This window comes from Hylaeus anthracinus, unplaced genomic scaffold, assembly GCF_026225885.1.
Source record: "Hylaeus anthracinus isolate JK02 unplaced genomic scaffold, UHH_iyHylAnth1.0_haploid 11994, whole genome shotgun sequence".
NCBI lineage: Eukaryota > Metazoa > Arthropoda > Insecta > Hymenoptera > Colletidae > Hylaeus > Hylaeus anthracinus.
This window is the reverse complement of record NW_026534341.1, coordinates 15,989,821-16,017,466: the sequence shown is the minus strand read 5'-3', so window position 1 is coordinate 16,017,466 and position 27,646 is coordinate 15,989,821. Positions and strand designations below refer to the sequence as shown.

Below are 27,646 nucleotides of genomic sequence, written 5' to 3'. Positions count from 1 at the left end.
ATATCCTTTATAACTTTTTGTTTCTCTTGTCAGTGATAGCGATAATGTTCATTCGGAACGTAGAGCAACACGCGTGGTGCGCATACTGGGGAGGAGATATCCCCTGACGGATACATTCTACAAGTATCTCGACATCCGGGTTCCAATCGGTGGTTCATGCGACGTAGAGTTGGCTATAGGAGACTCTCGTGGAAACGAAATTAAATTTTCTATGGATACGTGGAAAGATCTCCTACGAAAGAGGCATAACTTTCTGCAGATTTTTGCTGATACACCAGGAACCTCGAGCGAGCCGATAAGCATTAATGATGTAACAGTTAAACTCCGACAACTAAACGACGTAAAACTCGCAAACCTCTCAAATTCTACCATCTCTATGTTCATGAGTGAAAAAACCGTACAAAAGTTGTTCGCTTTCGAATATTGTATCGATCACATGTACAGTTGGCTGTCTGAAAACTTGTACCTGGTAGAATCTATGTACAACAAGTTTATAGAAATAATACAAAATGCTGAAATTAAGGATTATGCAAAGGCAATTGTTGAACATGAAAATTTTGAGCGTCATTCATTGATTGACTCTGAATTGTTAGCATTAGGTTTAGATGTAATGCTGGAATACAGTTATCAATAAAAAAGATATAGCTTGAATATATGTGTCTTTCTTTCTTTCTAGCACATTTCCTCCCATATCATATTCTCATCCAGTGTAAAGTTTCCTTCGCATGTTTTCCAGTATTCTTATCATCAAAAGAATGATGTCACCTCTACCGTTTCTTTAATATCTAGTCCTTGAAAAATTGTATCGCGCAAATAAAAGATTTGCTGCCGGATTGTAATGTGCAAACTTTGCGTTTTTGGATCTTCTGCTCGATGCCATCGTCGCGAGACGTTCCTACCGATGGCTGCGTCAAAGATTATAATGTAATATTATATGTTGCACGGGGCATGAGTGCGAAGAAGAAAATACTCGGGCGCGAGAGAGAGGGAACCCGCGAGGGCCGCAACGCCGACCCCCTTACTCCTGCGCGCGAAGGGGACGGTTCCCCTCCCTTACGGCGTGCGCGCTTACCTCCCGCGAAGACAAAGAGGATGGTTTCCCCCTCCCTTACGCGCTTATTTCGTTACATGTAAAATTTGCGTTTTTCTTCTTTACAGATCTCTGATAATGACCGACCGGTGGTGTCCCCCCTCTACCTTAACGACCGTAGGTAATAATTGCATCCTACCTTACCCACCGTAGGTAATAATTACCGACCCACACCACTCGTTCCCGCTCCCCCTCCCCCCCCGGTCTCGGTTCCCCCACCACTCGTGCCCGCTCCCCCTCCCCCCCGGCCTCGGTTCCCCCCTCCCACGCTCCCCTCTCGGAGCCCTATGGCTTAGAGCTGGCCTAGCTATACTACTTATGACTCAACACTGACACAAAGACTTGATGTACACGTCTTATCAAACATCAAATTGGTGCTCAACGCAACGGTTGGTCGGTCGATCGGTCGGTCGGTTGACCGGTCTGTTGACTGGTATGTCGGTCGGTTGACCGGTATGTCGGTCTGTTGACCGGCATGTCGGTCGGTTAACCGGTTTGTTGACCAGTATGTCAGTCGGTTGACCGGTCTGTTGACCGGTATGTCGGTCGGTTAATAGTCTCAACGTCCAGCTATTGATGCGTCTGCATTAGATTTCGGAATTCGGTAATATCCCTCTCTAATTTATTCAGCTCATCTTTCGAGCTCTGAACGAAATTTTAAAACATAATCATCTTTTTGTCGAATACGTCTTGTCGACTTTTTATAACTGCCATGTTTTCGTGCAAGTACAGCTTGTTGATAGCATCGCCATCCTCTACAAGCGGTGCTATCCGTCGAATCCTGCACGACTTTGCGTCATAACTGGTGCCAACAACACAAAGAGCGTTGTCGCGTACATAATTTCTGACTACTCCATTCCAGTGATAGTATGATCCAAACTTGTTGATTGACATTTTAATGACGATTGACTGTATCGCCAAGGTGCAGCTTAATTTATAATGAATTCTGCCTCGCGAAGTTCCTCGATAATCGATAGCATCTCATTGTCGTGAGCATTGTGACCGGCTTGACGCGAAGCCTCGAGCAATCGAAACCGATCTACGAGTTCTTTGAGATCGTTCGTAATCAATGTTATTTTTGGTTAATCTCATGAAACACGGTATGCCATTTCCAACTTTTTTATCTTGCAATAAAGGCTTGATTACATGATTATTCTTGTATCCTCTGTTGGCTAATGTTTGACCATACGAATTGTGCTTGTGCTTATGCGCACTCGTTGTCAGCAGTATGTCCCTGTATTTGCGTTCATCAGCCTCAGTGTAAATGTCGTTATCTGGAGTTTTCTTGAATATCAGTTCATAAAGGCCGGGTGTCCCCGAATATCGTATACCATCGATAATTATGTTATCCGCATTGTCCACGTCAACATATTTGTTACCGAGCATCAGTCCATCATTGGTGAGATAAACACCGTACACGTAATCCATACCAACGTCTACGTCGCCACGTAATACAGGTGCGATGTATTTTTGACTCAGTGGACCTAGATGATTACGTACCGTTTCTTCGCCTTCCGGCGTTTGCAATTGGCTTTGAACAGATGTCGAGAAATAGCTGTTTGGACTTTCAAAAACATCTTCGTTTATAAGCGTTTTGTTGTTGTTGTTGTTGTTGTTGTTGTTATTGTTGTTGTTGTTGTTGTTGTTGTTGTTGTTGTTGTTGTTGGTACTGTCTTAATCGGTGTAGAGGCTATCAGTCATATCGGGTAAACTGCTTAATTTTGATTTTTTTATATTTGGCGGTTTCGAGAAATTTAACCACAAATTTGATTGTATTTTATCCGATTCCTTGATATTCGGAATGGATAATGGTTCGCTTCCGATATCTGTGTTATTGTGTAGATCATAATTTCTTAACGTGTTGCTGACAATTGTCTTCAGTGGTTCAATAACAGGCTTAAAGTGTTTTTCCAACGCAATCTCTTCGTCAATTTTACCAGTTTTCAATTCACGATACTTTCTGCGAATCAAATCGCTCGTTGTTGCAATCTGTTTCGCTATCCTCTCACGATCTTTAACGCTGTTACTGCTCATGTTGGAACACTGCATTCTCAACGTATCGGACATAACTGGACGTGTTACGATATTGCAAAGTCATTAAATCCTTTTCTATAGCGACCATTCCATAAAGCACTGTTTTTGTCAATCACTACAAATCCATATTTTTCTTGCCAGCAAGCGGTACACAATTTGCAGAAATTCTCAAAAGACATGTCAGTGTTTACATGATCGTTGTATACGTGCTTCAGATTTATACCAACTTGTTTGAAAATGATCAGCAGGTTCCCGTTGTAGCGTATCAGATGTTTCGGTATCTTCGCATATGTCTGACAAAGATAGAAACAGTCAACGTCCGAGTACCTACCCATTGCAAAGTATTCTCTTACCGTGTTTTGCTTATCGCATGCCACGTCGTCAAAGATAAAAACCGAATTCGGAAGTGCCTCGCTCGGTGGAACGACGTCGCTGTTATTCGAAAATGTAAAATAACCAATTACGTCTATCGACGAGATTATATTTTCTAGATATCAACATTTCGGTTGTTGCAATGATTTCGAGTACACGTATACGTTTTCGAAGCGAACACCGTGCGGACTTTCTAACAAACTAATCAACACGTTCGTTTTGCCGCAATTCGACAGGCCGCAGATAATACCACGTATAGAGGTCGGTAGCATATTTCCATGTTTGCGTACCTCTTTCTCAGACTGTGCCTTTTTGTTTACATTAGTCACTCTAATCGCAGGTGATTGGCGCACGAACCGCATCGTAGCTGTGGTAAAAAATGAAAGAAAACGTATGTGTCGATGTTGAGGGGTATTTATACTAGCATGACCCAGACGTATCAGCCAGTGTAGAAATGGCTTTCATACTGATCGATGGTGATACACTGTTCGACTTCACTGTGGAGCAATTGGAATACGTGCCAAAGATAGTACTTTTGAATCGGTTCGCTAGCGACATTCATTACGCGTGGGATAAACTGCCGAAACATATAAGAGCTGATCCTGAAGTCCAGTTTTATCGTAGGTGTCTCTTGCATTACAATCGTCCAAATCAACGTACGCACAAAGCTAAGACGAAGCTTGGAATGGGGCTCAAGAAGAAAAAGTGTCATAGTAAGAAGAACAAGGGGAAGCGAGCTCTACCGATAGCAAAGCATGGCGGTATCCTCCCGTTTCTCCTTCCCGCCTTATCAGCAATAGGAGCGTTAACCGGTGGTGCTGCTGGCGTGGATAAGGCCGTGAACGACGCCAAATCTGCGCGAAAACAGCTGGAGGAAATGTAACGGCATAATCGTGCTATGGAAGGTCGCGGAATACACCTCGCGCCGTACAAACGCAGACGAGGAGTTCCGAAGAGAAAAAAAAAAACGTCAAAATTAAAATGCCCGAAGGTGTAACCACCAACGTACAACTACAGCATGTGGCAAAGCGTATGCCTATTCCATATTTCAGGGGTATTTTTATGCGCAATACTTTACCAACAGATGGGATACACAGGAACGAGAGCGGAATCGTAAATTTGGATACTTTCGAGGGACCTGGTACTCATTGGGTTGCGTACGCAGAACGGGGAACTCGCACCATATATTTCGATAGTTTTGGCAATCTTCAACCGCCGAGGGAACTGATACAGTATTTCAAGAATAGCGTAATCAAGTATAATCACAGGGCTTATTAGCGCTATAATCAGAGCAATTGCGGACAGCTATGTTTGCAGTTTCTGCAGACGGTCGACAAACAATTTAAGGGCAGTCATTGCACACTTTAACTCCAGTATTCGTTTAAACATTTCGCTGACGTTAACGCTCACCGGCCAAAGTAGCATTCTTGCAGTAAGCTATTTTCCGTCCATCGATCTGAGCGATGGTGATTACGAGCTCGGTCTTACGGACTTTGAGACTTATTACACCATACCGAATGTAAATTTGTCGAATAATAAATTTTACTACGATAACGATGATAAGCAAATCATTATTCCTGAAGGATTGGATTCCGGCTCGTTGCTGGGGTTTACGACGAATCGGATGCGCCAATCAATATAATGAACGTAAATATTATTCGCATTAAATGCAACATGACGGCTGGTGCTTACAGCAATAACAAGAGCGTGCACACGATACACGAGTATTCGCCTACCGTTCCACCTGGATATAACATATCGGAAAGACCAACACAGATCATTTACCTTTCGATCACTGCACGAAGCATTTCGGATTTGACGATTCGCGTCGTGGATCAAGACAGTCAATTGTTAGATTTTCGAGGAGAGCAGATCACCGTTCGACTGCATGTACGGAGACAACGGCCGTAGTGGGAGATGCTTGTATTGAATGAAGCGGAGCAGACGATACGTGAAAACAAAGAGAAAACAATTCGATCGCCTGCGAAACTTACTGTATCGAATATTGGCTGTCTAAAACCATTGGGCGAAAAGACAATTCGATCATCTGCGAAGCTGACTGCATCGAATGCTGAATTTCTGAAATCGTTGGGTTTCGTTGTACAAAATGGCTAATATCTTAAATATTGGAGGCGAACCGATCTTTGACGACAGCATCGCCAAGATTGAGACTCACACATACAACCCATACGCCAACACATAATACCTATACAACAGCAGGATTTATACACGTTACCATGTGAGAGCTTTCTATACGTGGAAGGAAGATTCAAAGTAAAGAAACCAAAGGAAGGGGTAGAAGCACACCTCGAAAACAATTGTGTCGCCTTTATGTTTGATGAAATTCGATTTGAACTCAATGGTGTGGAGATTGGTCGCAACAGAAACGTTGGAATAACAAGCACCATCAAAAATTTTGTTTCCCTAACATTTGACAAATCGCTAATTTTACGGAATGCTGGATGGATCACACAGTCAAACATACCGATAGGTTACTTTAACTTTTGTGTACCGCTCAACATGCTGTTGGGTTTTTGCGAAGATTACAGGCGTATAGTAATCAACGCTCGTCACGAACTCATTCTTATACGTGCGTGCAGTGATAATAATTGCATCGTTGGAAATTCCACGCTGGAACAGGTGGTCGAATTATTAAAGATACAGTGGCGAATGCCTCACGTCATACTGAATGATACGAATAAACTATCGTTGTTGCGAATTTTGGAAAGCGGGCAATACCTAAGCATGAGTTTTCGTTCGTGGGACCTGTACGAGTACCCTTTGTTGCAAAGTACGACAAAACATTCGTGGGCCGTTAAAACTGCGACTCAGCTGGAGAAACCGCGATACGTCATTTTTGCACTGCAGACTGGTCGAAAGAATATCATGTCGGAAGATGCGAGCAATTTCGATGCATGTAAATTGACCAACGTGAAACTTTATCTAAACTATGACTTTTATCCATACGATGACTTGAATCTTGATTTTGATAGAAACAGATATGCTATTCTTTTTGATATATATGCACGTTTTCGTAAAGCTTATTACGGATACGACTGTTACGAAACGCTTTGCAATACGGACAACTTTTTGTTGCATGGGCCGTTTGTAGTCATCGATTGCTCGCGACAGAACGAATCAATCAAGAGCGCCACCGTAGACGTGCGAATAGAATTTGATTGCAAAGAAAACGTGCCAGCAAATATTACCGCGTACTGACTTATTTTGCATGATCGCGTCATCGAATACTGTCCATTGTCCAACGTTGTGCGCAAAATCACATAAACTGCAGCATCAGCAATATTTGTAATATGTAAGAGATGAACACCTCGCATTGTGGCGTAGTTTCAAAGATATCGTCACGATGGTTTGTTGACATACAAGGGTTCACCGACAGAACCAGGTTTATTGTAAAGAAAGTGGCGGTGTTGAGAAAAGGAACCGTTCTCACCCATTACATTTTCAAAAGCCCGTATCCATGAAATTCACTATCGGTAGCCGATGAATCTCGTGCTTCTTGGGTGGCGGCAAATCATCATGGACTATCGTGGGAAGATGGTTTCGTTCCATACAGTATGGCGAAACGATTGATTACAACGGCAATAGTCGACGACGACGATGCATGGCCTATCGCATGTGTCACGGGAAGCCAAAACCGTGACTGGTTGAAAAATCTACTTGATAGAAATTTGAATGTAACTATTGAGAACATTATTGGATGCTGATTACAAAGATATCGCGTGTTTGAAAACTTTTGATGTTACTAATACCATGCGATGCATAAACCATGTAACAAATTGCGCTTTATAAAATGTATTTAAATTATACAACTGGTGGTTGAAATACCAGAAATAAAAAATATATGTATTTTTTGTTATCAATAAAAAATAGTTTGGATATATGAGTCTTTCTTTCTAGCGCATTTACCCCACATCATATTCTCATCCGGTGTAATGTTTGTCAGTCTCCCGACAAATGTTGATGCCTACTCAACAGTTTTTGTTTCTCGCTGGATTGGATCTTTCGCTGTAACGTTTTCAAAGGTATTCGCAGTCCGACAGTGGTTAAGACAATTGCTTGAAAGTTATTCGTGAAGTGCCGTATTTATAAAACGAAAGTAAGTGAAAAATACATATACAGTAGTGACCAGTTCCTGGTGTTATCGATGTGTGAAAGTGTTACAGAAATTTTTTTAAAATGCTAGATTATTAATATGTAGATATAGCATTTCACCAGCAAATGTGTCATATTGATAACGCCACGAACTCGACAGTGAAATGGATATTCCTGAACATACGTGCATGCGTGCGTGAAAAGAAATATTAAAAAATATCGTTTCTTTTTTCTTATAGAAATGCCAATTAACACCCCGCGTCTATTTAACGAGGTTCCGGATAATATTGAGGAGTTTGATTTCGATGGGGTGCTCCCGGAGGAGCACCCTGAAACATACCGATATCTGCTTAATTTGAGGTACCTCCGGGAGGTCCGAGCGGCGTTCGTCGTCCCGGAGGCGAACGACCCCTTCCGCCGCCGGATATGCGCCCAATGTTGGCTGGAGCTCTCGCTTCAGGAAAGCGTGTTCCACCCACGATCCGAGGCTCATTTGACAATCCCGAGACTGCGGTTCCATAACTTCAGGAATTGCGCGCGATGCAGACAGCAACTATATACGTGTGCACCTGCGGCGCGGTGCCTCGTCTGCATCGCGCGTCACTTCATAGTTACGCCGATGGACCACTTTGCATTAAGACGGGGGCAACCCGTTGATATCGTATAGTTTTTTATTTTACTTGTATTTTTTTTATTTTTTTTTTATTTATATTTTTATTTTTATTTGTATTTTTGTCATATTTTATATTATATCAACGAGTTTGTTACGAGCCAGGGCGATAGCGACGCGCGTGTGAGCCCTGCGAGTGGGGTGGATTCGAGAATTGGACCGATACGATTAATTAGTATGTATCAATGGAGCCGAAGATTTGAGGATAGAGTAGATAGTGCAGACGCCTCTGACGCGAAGTCAGGTAGCTACTGGGAATTGGTATCTCCCAGTGAAAGGTAACCGTAGGGTAAGGTTCGAACTGTGAGGTTGTTGGAAAAGTGCAGCGACTCTGGTGCGAAGTCAAATAGCTCCTGGGAATCGGTATCTCCCAGTAAAGGGTAACCGCAGGATAGGTTAAATTTAGGAGTTCGGGTTTCTGGAGCGTGTCGTCGATACCCTCTTTCCGGTAGATCCAGAGGAGGGCCCGCGGCCGCGCCTACCAGCGGAGGCCAGTAACTGGTCCGCCGGCCTGGGGGTCGCCGAGGGGGAGCTCGGGATGGCCGTCGGGCGAATGGTGACCAGGAATACGGCACCAGGGCCCGACGGCATCCTTGGGCGGGCGCTCGCTTTGGCGCTGCGCATCCTGGGTCCCCGGCTCAGGCGGCTGTTCGACGGCTGCCTAGAGTCGGGGCGGGTCCGCTGGCCTAGAAGCAGGCCCGGATGGTCCTTATCCCGAAAAAGGGAAAGCCCACGGATTCGCCCTCCGCGTATCGGCCGATCAGCCTCCTCGACGAGGCGGGCAAGCTCTTCGAGCGTGTGCTCGCTGCCCGCCTGTCGAGGGGCCTGTCCGACGGGAGTATGCAGTTGGCTGGCTGCCAATACGGATCCGCGAGGGCCGGTCGACGCTTGATGTGATCGACCACGTCCATGCCCTCGCAGGCCGGGCGGTCACTCGGGGTGGAGTGGCGTTGGCGATTAGTTACCCAACGCATTTAACACCCTGCCCTGGGGCACGATCCGGGAGGCGCTCCGAGAGGCGCTCCGAGAACACGGAGTGTCTCCATATCTACGGGTCCTGTTATCCGACTACCTGTCGGACAGATGGATCGAGTACCCTGGCAGAGGCGGGGTGCCGATACGTCGGAGGATCAGCCAAGGCGTGCCCCAGGGGTCCGTTTTAGGACCCCTGTTATGGAACTTGGGGTAAGACTCGATGTTGCGCGGGCTCCTCCCACCCGGTGTCTTTGTGGTCTGCTACGCAGACGACACATTGATCATCGCGGTGGGTCGGGATGGGACCAGGGTCTACAGGCTGGCGGAACTAGCGGCCGCGATCGTGGTCGCGAGGGTCCAGGCTCTAGGGCTTTGGATTTCGCCGCAAAAGACGAAGGTAGTCATGTTTCATGGGCTACCTCTGACGCGGCGGGCCCCCCAGACCTGGGCCTCGACCTGGACAACCGGTGGCGCTGGTAGGGGCACTTCGACCGCCTGGTCCCCCGAATTGAGGCGGTGACGACCCTGTTGGGTCGTCTCCTGCCCAATCTCGGGGGGCCGGAAGAGAGGGTCCGCCGCCTCTACCTGGGGGTCGTGCGATCCATGGCCCTATACGGGTCACCCGTATAGGCGCGCGACCTGGTGGCCTGCCGTCGTGGACGGCACCTGCTGCGCCGCGTGCAGCGGCATATATCCATCAGGATCGCGCGCGGGTATCGCACGATCTCCCACGAGGCGGCGGCCGTCCTAGCGAGGGTCGTCCCCTTTGATTTCCTGGCGGAGGCACACGCCGACGTGTATCGGCGTGTGCAAGATCTCCGCCGGTACCGGGGCGAACCACAGGACGAGGCGGTCGAAGCCTACCGGTGCTATAGGTGGCAGCTGGCCCGCGAAAAGTGTCGGAGGCCAGCTCCTGGAGAGCGGCGCCGCCCGAAAGAGGACGGTAGCGGCGGTCCTGCCGAGCTTCGATGCTTGGCTGGACCGCCGACACGGGCGACTCACCTACCGGCTCACGCAGGTGCTCACCGGACATGGTTGTTTCGGTGAGTACCTGCACAAGGTGGGGGCGGAGGGGTCGCCCACGTGCCACCAGTGCGGCGCGGAGCTGGACTCCGCGCAGCACTTACTCCACCTTATCGTGAGAGAGGCGGGCACTCCGCCTAGCTATTGGAGGGCATCTCTCGCTCCCGGCCGTCGTTTCGGCCATGGTCGAGAGCGAGAGGTGCCGAGAGGTGGTCGAGAAGGAGGATGACGAGCGGGATCGGGAGCGCACCGATCCCGCTCGCATAGAGAGGAGGAGGTTGAGGCGGGCCAAGCGACGGCAGCTAGCTGCCGCCCCTGCCGCAGGGGGGACTGGTCCCACCCCCCCCCCCCCAAAACCCCCCCCCCCCCCCGCGCGTCTGCCGCGGGGGGGGGCCCCGCACACGTAGCCGGGGAGCGCCAGCTTTGGGGCCGCCGGCCGCCCGCCGGGGCGCGGGGCGGGGGGGGGGGGGGGGTCTTCACCCGACGCCCGCCTCCACCCACTCCTTTGGAACATGCCTGGTGCTTGCGCCGCGGGGGGCTGCTGGCCCCATAGCGGTATATTTCCCTGTGGGTCGGGGAACAGAATACGCCCACAGTAATCCCTGCTTGTCGTAAGAGGCGACTAAAAGGGACAGGCGAGACCGCGGCCTGTGGCACCCGCGGTCAGGTGGGGAGGTATTCACTCCCCACCGGAGATGGCACTCCTCCTTTCGTTGGGGAGGGGGAGAGGCGCGGGGGGGCATCGGTAGCGTTCGTAAGAGATCCCGATGCTCCTCCCCAATGCTCCGTGGCCGGCCACCGTGAGGTTTTAGTGGGTATTCCCCTTGATATCAAATCAAGGAGCGAGTCCCACACTACCCCCTCCTTATGAGGGGCGTGCGTTAACGCATTTCGTCACGTAAAAAAAAAAAAAAAAAACGTAGAGTGGGGACACCACTGGTCGGTAAGAAAGAAAAACGCAAATTTTACATGTAACGAAATAAACGCATAAGGGTGGGGGAAACCGTCCTCTTGGGGCGCAGGAGTGGGGTGTTTTTTCGGGTCCCCCGGGTTCCCTCTCTCTCTCTCTCGCGCCCAAGCATTTTCTTCCTCGCACTCATGCCTTTTTACCCGTGCAACACGTAAGATTAGAAAAGATGAGGTAATTATCATAGGTAATTATCAGAGATCGGTAAAAAAGAAGAAGAAGACTCAATTGTTCAACGTTTGGTAAGTAAATTCTGTTCTACCCCGCGGTTCATGTTTTCGGCCATGTCTGACGACGGTGTACCGGGCCCCGAAGCCTCCTCGCGCTCGAAACGAAGGTTTTGTAATAGCCGATTTCTTAACGTTGGATCCGTGCCCCGAATCGATAACCCGCGTTGCAGTAATTCCTTTAGTATTTCCGCGCGTTCTAACCTGCTCACCCACGCAACGTCCTCCGCCGACATTCGTGCGAAATTGTTAACCGTTAACTGAAATTCGAAATTCTAATCCCGTAGATCGATATCCTTCGCGGTGATGAGCTTTATTTCTGACTCACCCGTTATCCGACCGTAACGAATTTCGTCGCTTTAACCGCTGCGCGAAACGTAAACACGGCACTACACTGGCACACCACAACACAAGCGAATGACCGCTGTGAGTAATTACGCCATTACTCGTTCGAAACGTTAACCGAAATCGTGAAAAGAAAGCACAATTCAAAAATTTTCAAAGAGCACTCGTCAATCCGCACTTCCCTGTGATTTACTTCCCTCGCACGCCCAAAAGCCCTGGAAACGTTGGGCGCCAATTTTTGCAACGTGATTTCCCGACACGGTCCACGATCCGCGTCGGGAAGCGTGCAAAGTGAGAGTTTTCTGACTTCCCACGCCTTTACGGGAAAACCCGAGCGCCAGGTATCAGGAGATACCGGCGTGAGAAGCCGAACGTCGCGAAATTTTACCACGGCTAGCGATCCGGATCGCGGAGAGGGGCGTGGATCGTCGGCGAGGAAAGGAAGTCTGAGAAAGCCGTCTTCACGGCGAGACGGGGTGGATTAACACAGCACTCGTTTAAAATAATATAGAATATATTGTACACGAAAGATGTTACAGAATACGGTGTACACTGCCGAGCTGTCGTAGCGTCTAAGGTCACCGGGACGACCGGTAACCGACACGAGAACTACGTTTCGAAAATACGTCCGGATTTCGTTTACGATAGCCCAAGTTCCGTCACGATTCGCAAAAAAGCGAGTTTGGAAACGATATTCGGACAGTCTTGACGCGGTCGCGGTGGGCTCGACCTTTTCGACGAGAACGTTAACCGGCAGCGATTCAAACACGTGCGCGTTACAATAGATTCGCGACTAGATGTTCGTTAATTCGCTCGATATCCTACGCAAAGACGATTTCCCGCTAACAATGCTATTTCGCCCGACAGGGTGCTCGGCAGCCACCAGGCAACCCGACCAATTCACGATATCCTATCCATGAGCGTGAGGTAAAAGAGGAAGCACGCGTTGGCTCACGCGCTTCCCCCCAGCCTCACCTTATGGCGGCCAAATTCAAATCGCGTTATCGGCGCGCTCGTCATGGGCGGTTGTCCAGTTTCGTCCCTCGGCGACTTTGGTGGCGTGTCGGTGCTGGCATTCCTCGAAGAATCTGGAGCGGGCCGGGTCTCGGTGCACTCGAGAACCTGGCTGACTTCGCTATCCTAAACGGCCTCCTGCCCCTGAAGGTCGTAGCGGAGTCCAGGGGCTGTTACCAAGAACCTCCAGCCCCTGTCCATTTGAGCTTCGTCTGGCCAGTCCGTGGAGCCGGCGCCGGGTTGGACGGGATCGGTAGCCTCTAAGCCGCATCGCTCGGTGTTGGCGTCGTTAGCCCAACGCTATTGCTCTTCAGATACGCAAATTAGTCATAACCCTGAGTTACCCTGGTGGTGCTCTCGATCTTGGTCGGTCTCGTTCTCCGCGGAGAGTTCACCTCTTTGTGACGTGGGAATCTCCCACGTTTCGCGACGATGGTCTCGAGCAGAAGATCCAAAAACGCAATGTTTGCAAATTACAATCCGGCAGCAATTCTATTTTATTTGCGCGATACAATTTTTCAAGGACTAGATATTAAAGAAACGGTAGAGGTGACATCATTCTTTTGATGATGAGAATACTGGAGAACGTGCGGAGGAAACATTACACCGGATGCGAATATGATATGGGAGGAAATGCGCTAGAAAGAAAGAAAGACACATATATCCAAGCTATTTCTTTTTATTATAAAAATATGAAAAAATGATAAATATATATGTATAAACAGCAGTAAATAAAAAATGAAATAAAAAAACTATAAATGGAGCACTTTGCATTAAGACGGGGACAAACCTGTTACGTATATAGAAACTCTCCGTTTTTAGAAGCTCGCGTTCATTAATCTTATTTTATCTATCCTGCTGGAATTTGGAGCTCGGTCTCACTGGAGTATATCCTGCAGCTGCATCCTCTTAATATCATCATTGACTCGCGTTGAGTGGGATACTTTCTAATCTACCCTTTTCCCAGGGCACACAGCTGCCGACCTCAGAGCAACGAAAATCATAACCGTCACATTTTCTAATATGGAAATCATTGTTCCCTACCAACATTTAGGGGTATATAAACCCACGATTTCCGTTGCTCGGGGGCTAGTACGAAAGGGTTACTCGTTAGAGACACATTGATCGTCTGTAGAGTAATATTCTAGTGAGATCGGGCTTCAGTTCCTTTCGATCATCGTTACCATATAGATCTGCGAAGACGGTTTTAAAATCTATTACGACCATAAAAGTACTCTCGACCCCCGCATCGCCAGTGCGTCAACACCGCGCAAGATTTAGGTAATTTTAACTTCATACACTAACCGCGACAACACGACACTAGACACTTGTAATTAGTATAGTTATTTTGAATATATACTCTTTGTGTAAACTTAAAAGTCTGTAAGATCAATCATCAAACCTTTACTTTGAAATCACCAATCCTAGCCAGTGTAACGATCCCACAACATAATATATTACCGCTCGAGTTATTATTCTATTAAATTAACTAGTTGCGAGGCTTTATTAACGACGCATGTTACATTTTAACCATACGATTTAGTCATTGTGTACTCAACCCGAACTCCTAAACTTTTTTTTTTTGCGTGAGGAAATGCGTTTACGTATGCTCCCTCATAAGGAGGGAGCAGTGTGGGACTCGCCCCTTAATTTGATATCAAGGGGAATACCCACTAAAACCTCACAGTGGCCGGCCACGGCGCATTGGGGAGGGTCACCGGGATCTCTTACGAACGCTACCGGTGGCCCCCCCCCCCCCCCACGCGCCTCTCCCCCCAACGAAGGGAGAAGTGCCATCTCCGGTGGGGAGTGAATACCTCCCCACCTGACCGCGGGTGCCACAGCCTGGTCTCGCCTGTCCCTTTTAGTCGCCTCTTACGACAAGCAGGGATTATTGTGGGCGTATTCTGTTCCCCGACCCACAGGGAAATATGCCGCAATGGGGCCAAAGGAGTGGGGGGGCGTCGGGTGACGAACCTCCCCCCCCCCCCCCCCGCCCCGCGGCCCTGCTGACAGTCGGCGAGCCCAAAGCTTGGGCTCGCCGGCTACGTGTGCAGGGCCGCCCTACGCGACAGACTGCCAGGAGGAGGTGAGGGTTTACGGGGGGGGGACCAGTCCCCCCTGCGGCAGGGGCGGCAGCTAGCCGTCGTCGCCTGGCCCGCCTCAACCTCCACCTCTCTATGCGAACTAGATCGGTGCGCTCCCGATCCCGCTCGTCATCCTCCTTCCGCGAGACAGTAGTCTCGCAGAAGGACACCGCGTTCCAGGACCTCTCGCTCTCGACCATGGCCGAAACGACGGCCGGGAGCGAGAGGTGCCCTCCAATAGCTAGGCGGAGTGCCCGCCTCTCTCACGATAAGGTGGAGTAAGTGCTGCGCGGAGTCCAGCTCCGCGCCGCACTGGTGGCACGCGGGCGACCCCTCCGCCCCCACCTTGTGCAGGTACTCACCGAAACAACCATGTCCGGTGAGCACCTGCGTGAGCCGGTAGGTGAGTCGCCCGTGTCGGCGGTCCAGCCAAGCATCGAAGCTCGGCAGGACCGCCGCTACCGTCCTCTTTCGGGCGGCGCCACGCTCCAGGAGCTGGCGCCGCCACTTCTCGCGGGCCAGCTGCCACCTTTGGCGCCGGTAGGCTTCGACCGCCTCGTCCTGTGGATCGCCCCGGTTCCGGCGGAGATCTTGCACACGCTGATACACGTCGGCGTGTGCCTCCGCCTGGAAATCAAAGGGGACGAACCTCGCTAGGACGACCGCCCTCGTGGGAGATCGTGCGATGCCCGCGCGCGATCCTGATGGACATATGCCGCTGCACGCGGCGCAGCAGGTGCCGTCCACGACGGCAGGCCACCAGGTCGCGCGCCCATACGGGTGACCGGTATAGGACCATGGATCGCACGACCCCCAGGTAGAGGCGGCGGACCCTCTCTTCCGGTCCCCCGAGATTGGGCAGGAGACGACCCAACTGGGTCGTCACCGCCTCAATTCGGGGGACCAGGCGGTCGAAATGCCCCTCCCAGCGCCACCGGTTGTCCAGGTCGAGGCCCAGATACTTCATCCGGCCTCCGACCCGGACAGCCGCATTACCCACGCGGATCCAGGTCTGGGGGACCCGCCGCATCAGAGGTAGCTCATGAAACATGACTTCGTCCGTCTTTTGCGGCGAGATCCGAAGCCCTAGAGCCTGGATCTGCGTAGCAGACCACAAAGACACCGGGTGGGAGGAGCCCGCACAACACCGAGTCGTACCCCAAGTTCCATAACAGGGGTCCTAAAACGGACCCCTGGGGCACGCCTCGGCTGACCCTCCGACGTATCGGCACCCTGCCTCTGCCAGGGTACTCGATCCACCTGTCCGACAGGTAGTCGGCTAACACGACCCGTAGATATGGAGGCACTCCGTGTTCTCGGAGCACCTCCCGGATCGTGCCCCAGGGCAGGGTGTTAAATGCGTTGGCGATGTCGAGACTAATCGCCAACGCCACCCTACCCCGGGAGACCGCCCGGTCCGCGAGGGCATGGACGTGCTCGATCGCATCAAGCGTCGACCGGCCCTCGCGGAAACCGTATTGGCAGCCTGCCAACTGCATACTCCCGTCGGACAGGCTCCTCGACAGGCGGGCAGCGAGCACACGCTCGAAGAGCTTGCCCGCCTCGTCGAGAAGGCTGATCGGCCGATACGCGGAGGGCGAATCCGCGGGCTTTCCCTTTTTCGGGATAAGGACCATCCGGGCCTGCTTCCAGGCCAGCAGAACCCGCCCCGGTCCCCCCTCTACCTTAACGACCGTAGGTAATAATTACCAACCCCCCACCATTCGTGCCCCCTCCCCCCTCGCAGCCCCATGGCTTAGAACCCGCATACCTTTACTACTCTCGAAAATTAAGTTTTCATTTTTTTTTTCGCTAGAGGATAACGTCATTCATATCGAATAAAACGCTAATTGATTTATTTACTTCAGTTTATTTGAACGGTAGAAATCAAGTCAACCAGTGGCGAATGTGTTCATTGCAGCGTCACGATCAGCGGGCTGTAACATTTATATTTTTCTATAAATCTTTCTATACAAATTTATACATCATACTAAGATAATACTAGAGACGTGCGTAAAATTTCAAATTAAAATCTTGCATACTTTATAAGAAACGAAAATGATAAAGGAACCGCGGAAGAAGGAATTTCCCAATTAATATAATTATTGTTATATGGTGAAAATCAAAATTTCCAAAAACATGTATCCATAATTGAAGCCTGTAGTTTAAGCATATAAATTTTCACGAATGAGAAACAATACTTAGTATGGTAAATTAAAAAAAAGATTATGTTTTCAAAAATATATTATTTAAATAAATAAATAAACAATTTCTTCTACCATGAGTAAATTAGCTATTCAAAGACATGTAGTTAAGTCATGTACTTATGCCATGGATTTAATTACCATTTATAGCTTTATACCGTCACAAGCAATTGTAATCTAAAATCTTCCCGGACGTCATTCATTATATTTCTTTGTCAATTAGATTAGATAATATTAATTACGTGTAGCCTAACAATATATTGTCAATAACATTCCTTTTTATTTTCAATTATTCGGCGAAACACTGCTCATGACGAAAAGTAAGGCGTTATGCAGATGACGCAATAAACCAGTAAAAATGAACAAAATTTAATAATTACACTATTTCTCCATGCATTTGTACGATCGACTTATTATTTTACTGGAAATTGCCAATACTTTCCAGTTTTTGAACGGGAGCCGGTGCTGTTGCAGAAAAAAATATATAAAAATGGAGTCTGAGTGTGCATTTCATAATATAAATTTAGATAAATGTTCACTTTGGACGCTGTGTCGGTTGAACTTGTACTCTTTGAATTCGTAACATTTTAACGCCGTAAATTTAATAATCATTGCTTTTCGAAGGCTACGTGTGCTGATATTGTATCGGAAAATGTGTGATTAAATATGACTTAGAATTTATTAAATTTGGATCTGAATTTAATTTGTATGTGGTTTTTTATGCAATTGTTGTGAGTGGGAATATAACGTGTTTTTACATAGAAGAATAAGTGATGAAAAATTTTTCGTGTCGTTGTGGAAAAAAATATACAAAAACAGTGTTTAAGTGTGCATTTCATAATACAAATTTAAGGTAATAAATATTCATTTTGTCCAAATAAGAAACACTTGGATGCCAGTTATTAAGACAGTGGAAGAAAATTCGTCCAGATATTGCTAGAAGTAATGCACAAGACACAGTAATGTTCCTTGTAATATGTGTACGTATGCATTAGAAGCATAATAAATTTTAACAGTGCAACGTGATATGATACATACATAGCGCTCCCTTTAATTTAGAATTAAGTGATCTGTATATAAAGTGTGTATGAAAATTATGATTGTATGCGCTTGTGATTTCATTTGTAAATATTAATTTGGATGTAAGTATCTGTGTACATAAGGTGGAAATTGGATAATAACCAAGGAGAAAATTTTTGATTCATCAAGGAAGATTAAAAAGATAGTAAACCAATTCAATGAACAAGACACAGAACTTTTTTCAGTGGGACTTAATATTTAAAGTTCCCATTACTTGAGTCCTGTGATATGTTGTTGACGATCAGCCAGAGTCAAATGGTGAATTACAAGAAAAAGCAGTTTTACACTTTAATCTATATTAATAGCTAGCATTTAATGTGATTCTGTAGTTATTACATGCATCAAATGGTGTTAGGTTTCTTCAATACAAATGGTAGTTTCCACTTTAGTTTATTCTATATATTGAAAAGTCTCACGATATCTAATAATGTATCTACTTGAAGAATACTTACTCTTGTAGTTCTAATTATGCAGTAGTTATATTCTTCTATGTAATTATATATGTTTTAATGGTAATTCTATGGTTGCAACGCAACTAGTATTACAGAACATAGGGGAAATGTATAGTATTCAATGAAATACTTGGACAAATAGCAAAAATATTGAATAAAGAGTTGCACTTACGTTCTCGCAGGATTAATCTGGAAATATGTTTAAGATAAAAGAAATAATAAATACTTTATTTCAAATTAAAGTTGTAAATAAAATACAATGTTTCAATATATAACATTATGATACTTTTTTCTTTATTTTCAGCGTTTGTCTAGACATCGATAGGAAAATTACAGCAATAAATTTATGAAGTCAATAAATTGAACAGATACAGTTAAGAAATTATCCATACAAGAAGATCATTGAATTACATACATTTGTCTTGCAATTTATAGACCTTAAAAAGAATGTAATGCCATCATACTTTATAAATCATAATATATCAGAACAGTGACTAATCAATGGTTTACAGAAGCAGTTGAAGGTTCTACAAAATATCAATGCAAAGCAAGCAATAAAATAAAGACAATTAGAACAAAACAACTAGAATAAAGCGTACAATAGACAAAATATTTGTGCTCAATGAAGAAACAATTGTGGTATATAGAACAGGTTATTGCAAAAAATTTACTACCCTCAATCAAATAAGTTTTTTACTTCGTAAACAGATTTATTTCATTTTCTGTACGCGAATGCTTTTATATCTATTAGTTAAACTGAATTTAAATGTTTTTTAATGTCTCAGAAGAAATAAATCTTAAATACTATGTTTTTATTAATGCGTTACACAAAAATTGAACACCGCCCAATGAATAAATACATTTATTACAAAGAATGATGAAATTGTATAGACATAGTTGTAACTTTTATAGAAATAGGAGAATTTGATAATATCGAATAAACTGTCAAATTATTAAAAAATTTCATATTACTAAGTAATCAACTTCCGGAAACAATTTATTTTGTCTTTTGCATGCAATAATTGACCTGTCCTGATAACTGCCCTTCTATATATAATCAATTGTATCTCTAAGAAATAGTAACTTTTTTTCAAAATTTCAAAAATTCTTAAGAAATCTAAGTCAAGAAATTACAAATCTAAGTAATTATATCAAAGGAAAAGTTGGTGTCCTGAAATCTGCCCCTTGACATACATATACATGTAAGCTTACTTTAATCTACAATACAATTCAATGAATACAATTTCTTTTAATCTAAACTCTTTTTAATTATTCTACTTTCATTTCAGGTTCAAGAGTTGCATACTATGAAACTACGATATATCCAGTTGTTCGGTTGAAGCGGAATATTTAATAGTGATATAATATAAGTGGTAGCTTTAGTTAATAAAAATTAATGGTTATTGTATATACAAATTGTTTGTTACAAATGGTAATATATGGTTCATATAAAAGCAATTTTTCTTTAGATTTACCTAAAATCTTACCCGTTGAATAGTTTTATGTATTCATATTACATATAATAATATTTATAATACCACATATTGTATAATATAAGTTAGCATTTAAGAATTTGTTTAATAAATATATTACTAGAAAAATTCAATTATTACCAATATTGTATGTTTCACTTTGGATTTAGCAACTAAATAGTAAAAGAAAACATAATGTCTGGAATTATGAAGTACGTATGTAAGCGAGCAGTTTATCTATATTATAATAAACTTAGAAAACGTAATATTTCTCAACTCACCACCAACTCACACCAATGCACATATCAACCAAGTTGTCTGTCCATAACTTTCACGTATTATAAATCACTGCTCGACATTGATTAAACTACCTGTAAAGTATAAGTTAAAAACACCACAAAGTATCATGTTAATTCTTGTTAAATCTATTGTTTTATAAGCAAAAGATACTTATCTAAATTTCTTCTTGGATCCTCAGCTTCCTGCCAATCCAAATATGGTTAAATACACAGAAGAGAGGATGCAAACAGTTCGTTTTGATTTAACATTGCTGTATTTCCATGTCATATATGTGATTCAATTTGGTCAACCCACAACAGTTAATATCTATAGTATAAAACACATTACTTATACATGATCAACAATTAACATACCAATCAATTTTCACAATTTCCACAAAACAATGTCTGCCTATTATATAACCATCAAATATTTTAGATCACTACTCGACATTGATTAAACTACCTGTAAAAGATAAATTAATGAAACCACAAAGTATCAGGTTCATCCATATTAAATCTATTGTTTTATAGACAAAAAATACTTACATACCTGAATTTCTACTTCCTGTCAACTCAAATAAGGTTAAGCACACAAAATCAACAACAAACTCCTGCGAGAAATTTCATCGAACAGTCTTACATACTTATCGTTACAGGTCCTTGCATAAATGTCATTTACTTATTTCATGAATTTACGAAATATCGAACACCACTTGACTATAATTTGCAAATCTAATAATGTAGAACCCCTTTAATAAATTTTCGACAAATCATCTTAGAAATTAAATATTCTGCAAGGATAATTAATGTCAACACGTTCGTCAGGCTCTTTATGAGAATCGTCACTAACAGTAAATTATAAAAGATTCAAACATCTCAGACGAAACACGCACGGCATTAAAAGATTAAGGTATGAGATGGGAAACACGCGCGAGTAGGTAGCTTTGTGTCCAATTAATAGTGTGTGCAATCATTACTGTGTCCAAATTTACTCTGTGATACTCTGCTTGTACGCAATCTACTTGTGTCCAATTCTACTTGTCGCAATTCGACCTGTGTCAAATTCTTCCTGTGCGCAATGTGCCGCTTCCAAAACATCGGTGTCCAATGCGACCGTGCGCAATCCTACTGTACGGTGCCGGGGGACCCCACACTGCGCAGTCTACGCGGAGTTGGGGCGGGGAGCACGCCGTGCATGGCGTGCTCCCCGCCCCTAAAAAAAAAGAAGGGCCGTAGGGGGGTGGCAGGTGTAGCGCCACCCTCTACGGCAGCTCGGGGAGGCGGAGGGGACGGTACACTCCCCTGTACCCCCTCTGTGTCAGCTGCGATGGAGGTGGAGGCTGTGGCATCGGGAGAGGTGGTTTCCCTCCCCCCACCCGCGCAGCCGTCTGTGAGAGGTCCTGTGACAGCCTATAAATGGCGCACAGGGCTTCCCTCGGGATATTGTAGGCCAACCCGAATCACTGCTGCCGGGCGCAGGACCTCATGGTCCACTGCCTGGCGGAGTGGCCGGTGGGCCTAGCGGTAGCCACAGAGCCCTACCGAGTCCCCGACCAGCCACATTGGATCGCCGACATCGCCACTCGGCGACTGTTCCCCCCTGCATTGTGGTCGAACGGGGCAGGGGGATGGTTTTGGTGAAATGGGGAAGGTTCCTACTCCCTGGATGCTACAATTCACCCAATTGTAGTGCTGCCGAACTCGAGAGGTTTTTGGACCGGCTGGGGGCTATGTTAGTCCCCTACATGGCCGGTCCGGTGCTGGTTCTCGGGGACCTCAATGCGAGGTCCACCGCGTGGTGTAACCCGGGGACCAGCTCCCGAGGCGGAGCGTTACAGGATTGGGCGGAGGGGATGGAGCTCCGGTTATTAAACCGGGGCTCCGTACCAACGTGCGTGAGGTGGAACGGCTGGTCCATCGTGAACGTATCGTTTGCGTCAGCCGCCGCCTCTCGCTGTGTGTCCAACTGGCGGGTCTGGGATTGTGAAACTTTGTCGGACCACTGCTATGTCCTTATGGACGTGGCAGTGGTCTCGGACCCGCCAGCGGACACCCCCCTCCGACGTGGCATCCCTTCAGCGCCAAGATGCACGCTGAAGCAACTAGGCGAGGATTTGCTGAGGGCTGTGATTATCAGCTCCGCCTGGCCTCTGGCCAGGGAGCGCGGGGCAGAAGAGGGGGTTGTGTGGATCCAGGACACGTTGCAAATGAGGGTTGGGACGCACCCCGAGTCTGACCATTCAGTGGTCGGACGAATTCCGGATCACGGAGGTGGAGTTGTCCAAGGTCATACGGGGACTCCGGGCTAAGGGCAAGAAAGCACCTGGCCCAGATGGAGTTCACGTTGACGTGTTGTCTCTGGCCTTGAGTGTCCTCAGCCCAGCTTACAGGAGCGTCTTGGACGCTAACCTGCGCCGGGGGACCTTCCCCAGTGTGTGGAAGAAAGCGTGCCTGGTTCTCCACCAGAAAGGGGGAAAACCCGCAGTATCTGCTTGACGAGGCGGGCAAGCTTTTTGAAAGAATCATAGCTGCCCGCCTCCTCGAGCACCTGTCGCGCGGTGGTCCCGACCTCAGCGACAGCCAGTACGGATTCCGGAGGAGGCGCTCAACGATGGACGCGTTGGAGCGTCTACGTCTCCTCCGGGAAAGGTCTGTCGTTCGGGGCCGGGTGTTGATCGCGGTGTCGTTGGATATATCCAGCGCCTTCAACCCCCTGCCCTGGAGGGAGATAGCGGTGGCGCTGGATTATTTCCAAGTGCCCCCCCTATCTCCTGGAGGTGGTTTGGGACTATCTCCGCGCCAGGGAGGTGGTATTTACCGGCCGGTACCAGGTTGTGCACACGAGGGAGACGCGCCGCGGGGTTCCACAGGGATCGGTCCTCGAACCGCTCCTGTGGAACCTTACGTATGACGCGGTGCTGCGGGTTGTCCTCCTCCCGGACCCGGGTGTCATCTGCTATGCGGTATCTCCCCCACGGTACTAAGGACCGAGGGGCTATCGAACACCTAGCACAAGAGGTCGAGAAATCGATCCTCGATGCGTGCGATGCGTCCATGCGTCCCAAGCAGTGACACTCAAAATCAGTCCCTTGGTGGACATCTGAATTAACTAGAAGGAAGAAGCACGTGTATCGTATGAGACGTGCTTTCCAGAGGTCCAGTGAAAAAGAGACCCAGGAAGAAGAGCGGCAAAGCATTCCGATTACCAAAGTGTGCGGATTGGCTCTTCCGCTGCAGTGCCCGCTGCAAAGTTTCAAAGTTGGAAGAACTTTGTTACCGAGCAGGGGAACGAAAAGCCGTGGAGTCTTGTTCACAAGATCGCCACGAAATTACGTGTTGAGATTGCGGTCTCTAACATTCGAACACCAGAAGGCTATACACTAGACTGGAACTCCACTGCTTCGCAGCTCCTTGCAGTGTTAATCCCGGACGATTAGTCTAAGGAGGACACCCCGGAGCAGGCAAATATCAGACGCGAGTCCGTCACTCGTCCTTCGACGGAGAACTGCCCTGTCTTCACTAGAAGGGAGGTTGGAGACGCGATCTCGAGCCTAAAGCGAGGCAAGTGTCCTGGGCCGGGCCGGGTGGAGGTTGAGGTAGTTAAACGCGCTTATGGTTCCATCCAGAGCGGTCTACTTCGCCTCTATATGTGTCTGTTTGGTGTCTGTCCCAGGAAGTTTTCTTCGTTAACTGGAAGATCGGGTCCATACGAACTATCTTAAAAGGATCCGACAAGCCAGGGACGGAGGTCAAATCGTATAGGCCAATATGCCTACTTTCAATCTTGGGGAAGGTCCTTGAAAACCTTATGATCTTAAGATTGAAAGATTTGTTACTAAATTCGACATACTGCTCCGACAGAGAGTTTGGTTTCCGCCCTGGCAGATCGACGGAAGATGCGTTGGTCCTGCTGTGGGAGTTGGTCGCCGCCTGTGAGGAAAAGTATGTCTTGGGTCTCAGCTTCGACATCTCCGGAGGTTTCGATAATGTTTGGTGGCCAAGCATACTCGGAAAGCTGAAACGTCGCGGGTGTCCTCAAAATCTTTACAACCTGATGGTGGATTACTTTGCTGGTCGTGTGGTTGGTTACTATGGTTTCCAAACATGGCATCATGCAGAAAAACGTCACCAAGGGTTGCTCACAGGGATCCATTCTCGGTCTGAGTTGTTGGAACTTAGTTTTCGACGAGTTCCTTCAAACTCTTACTAACATCGGGTTCTGCGAACCATAGCCTACGCGGACGACCTTCTCGTTATTGTCTCTGACAATGCGAGATTGGAGTTACAGCGTAAAGGGCAGATTGTCGCCGATGCTATTTCCACTTGGTCCGCCAAAGAGAAATTAGAACTATCGGCGGCAAAGACCGAAATGGTGCTCTTGAAAAGTTCTCTGGATAGAGCAAGACCCCCTGTGGTAAAGATTGGAGAGGGGAATGTGACTCACAAGACGACCATAAGGTATTTTGGAGTTCATATCGACTCTGGAATGAAGATTAATTCTCATGCTAGTTATCTGAATTCCAAGACTACCCAAACGTTGTATGCGTTGGCTAGACTTGCGAAATCGAAGTAGGGAGTCGGACATAGAGCTATGTTCTGATCGTAACTTACGCTGCTGCGGGCTGGGCGGACCTTATCGGTGTCGCGGCTGAATCTACTCTGGCCAAAGCACAGAGAAGGGTCTTCCTTAGCGTCACCAAGGCCTATCGGACAATATCGACCGATGCGATCGCTGTGATAGTCGGAACGATACCGGTGGACTTGGTGATAGCGGATCGTGTGTTTGCTTACATGACGCGACAACAAAAATCGATCTCTTTGGGAGAATCTCAGGCTTCGGCCGTAGACTCCCTCGGCCCGGGAAGCAAGCCCCATCCGTTCGTTCATAGAACGTCGGATGTTCCTGGATTGGGTTGGACTCGAGGTGGCAGTTGGAATCACCGTTGTTGTTCTCCGAAGGCGACGACGGCCCGAGCATCAAGCACATTAGTATAGCCGGTATTCTACTCAAAATATGAAGATACGCGACTTCCGCGTAAGCGGATTTGAACGCAACTAAATACTACATGTCGGTGCCTCGCGAGGGTTTTGGAGGTTGAGCGCGGTTTCCGATTTCGCGTTCGCGACTTCAAGCATCCGCGGTGACGCATTCTTGATTACGCTCGCATACGACGCGGGCTCGCTGACGTCAATCTCCGTCGTACGGCTGTGTATGCTGTCGACGGATGACGTCTGCCATCGGGAGAGTGGGGGAAGTAGCTCGGCGCGTCGCGCTCGCGCGTTCCTTCTCCGTTACATCTCCTCTCTCTTGCGCCGCGTCTCGTTGCTTCATATCGCGCGATCGCTTGGTCTTCTCGGCGTCGGTACCGGCCTCGACGAGAGGGGTGCGGATAGTCAATCCACCGCGGGAGCGGGAGGAGCCCACGACGACGCGTCGCTGTCCTCCCTCTCATCGGATTCTAGTCGCGACGAATATCCACGACCCGTTCCCGCGGTCGCGAGCGGAATTCGCGGAGTCGCCTGCAGTTGGCGATCCTCCAGGGCCGGGGAGCCGAAAAAGCTCACGCAGTCCCTCCACCGGCCTGCCGCTTGACCGATGGGTAATCACGCAGCTGCTTCGGACTAACCTCGCGAGGAGCCAACTAGGGGAGCCCCAAAGGAGCCTCGCGGGGTCTCTAAGCTTGACGGATGTGGTCCCGCGAGGGGTTCGACCGGCCGACTCGTGGTCCGTCGTACTGGGAGCTTTTTCCTCAATAATGCCTCGTAGTCCTCAACAATCATTAAATATCGGGGGCTCTTCTCCAGTACGGCGGTAAGAGACTCGTGGGACACGGGGTCATCGTCCCTTAACGGGTTCCACATGGTCGCGTGAGATCCGAACTTTTGACGTAGGTGGTATCGGACGAACCGGTCACGGAGATCCTCATAGGGGCCATCCGTCTGGAAAGCCAGCGCGACTTATTCTACGAGGCCCTCGCAAACAGATAGTCCACCCTAGAATGAAAATACAAGAAGAAAAAGAAGACATCGTCGGTAATTAACGGTCTTGCATTTCGAAGAGGCCCTTTCCTTCGTAACGCGGCGCGTCCTCAAGCCGCGCAAGATCACGCGGGGGATTCGCGAAACGGACGGAGGGAACTCCAACGGGTTTCGCCTCCGGTGATGGTTCTGTCGCGGACGAAAAGGGTGCTCCGAAGCACGTTCGCGGACACTTACACACAATCCGCGCTCACGCACCTCGCACGCCACAAAGGAAAACCCAACCAGTGGGCCCTACCTGAATTTTGCAGGTCGTAAGATCCAAGGTCTTCTTGATGTCCTCTACTGGGGACGGCGTGGAAGCGCACCCACACACACTCGCGCGGAATAAGCAAAACTCTCTCTCGAGTTAGGAAACAAAGGGGCGGCTCGCTCGCGTATTGCTCGTGTTCCGCCTTGCCTCGGGGTTAACCGTTAATTAATGTCCTCCCAAAATCGATCACACATCGATCGTCGCGCTCTTCTCGTCGCCGGCTCGCGGCTCTCCCCTGTAACCGTGCTGGTTACATACAACCACATAGACGATTAAGGGGCGATCCCCACTCATGGAAGGCCTGAATCCTCCGTTTCTTCGCGAAGAGGAGAATTCGGGATAGTTGCGGCATCTGACACGCATGCGCATCGATCCCCGATATCCGATCGAGGAAGATCGACGCGAGAACTAGGACTGCCACTCTACGTTTGGAAGCGACCGCGACAGCACGTACAATTCCTTCAGCGAAGACCGATATCCAATCGAGTGATCAAATCGATCAAGTAACTTAGTCAAACCGCGTAACTTACTCTCGTTGCATACGCGACTCAAACCGAGGGGTCACGAGCACAAACCGAGCCGTGGCACTGCTGCATTGTGATTTGTAACGACGCCCAATCCGGCGTGACCACGTAGTAGTCAAAAGCAGTAAATTCACGAAGGTATGCAACGAGAGCGAGTCTGTGTCTTTTGCTGAAGATAACGGGTGAGAGGTGAGCGTTTTCGGGTAAGTTGTCACAGTAGGATTCCGCGGAAATTACGATCGGATTCGCACTGTTGAAATCAGGCGTCCGTCACCGGAGAACACTTATAGCTCACACTCGTGCCCTTTGATGAACTCCTAGGTGTCATAACCTGGTTTCGGCTTCATACAAGTCTCCACCTAAACACTTCCTCCGAGAAATCGGCCGGGTGAAACGGTGCTGCGACAAACCGTCAATCACGTTG

The 27,646-nt window shown here is 47.6% G+C and overlaps 1 protein-coding gene and 1 long non-coding RNA gene across 2 annotated transcripts in view; one reads left to right on the top strand and one right to left on the bottom strand.

Annotated features, from left to right (window-relative positions):
• Positions 1-5,170: 5,170 nt before the first annotated feature.
• The window catches only part of LOC128888866 (uncharacterized), a 125,041-nt gene continuing 102,565 nt past the window's right edge, over positions 5,171-27,646 (top strand). Inside the window, exons 1-2 of the mRNA XM_054146031.1 lie at positions 5,171-5,386; positions 10,069-10,314. Of these exons, the coding sequence (XP_054002006.1) occupies positions 5,171-5,386; positions 10,069-10,314 (462 nt within the window). The remainder of the gene's footprint in view (positions 5,387-10,068; positions 10,315-27,646) is intronic.
• LOC128888673 (uncharacterized) lies at positions 17,364-21,514 on the bottom strand. Its single transcript, XR_008460304.1, has 2 exons — positions 20,957-21,514; positions 17,364-20,731 (listed from the first exon to the last, which is right to left on the bottom strand). It is a non-coding gene; the product is annotated as an uncharacterized LOC128888673 (long non-coding RNA).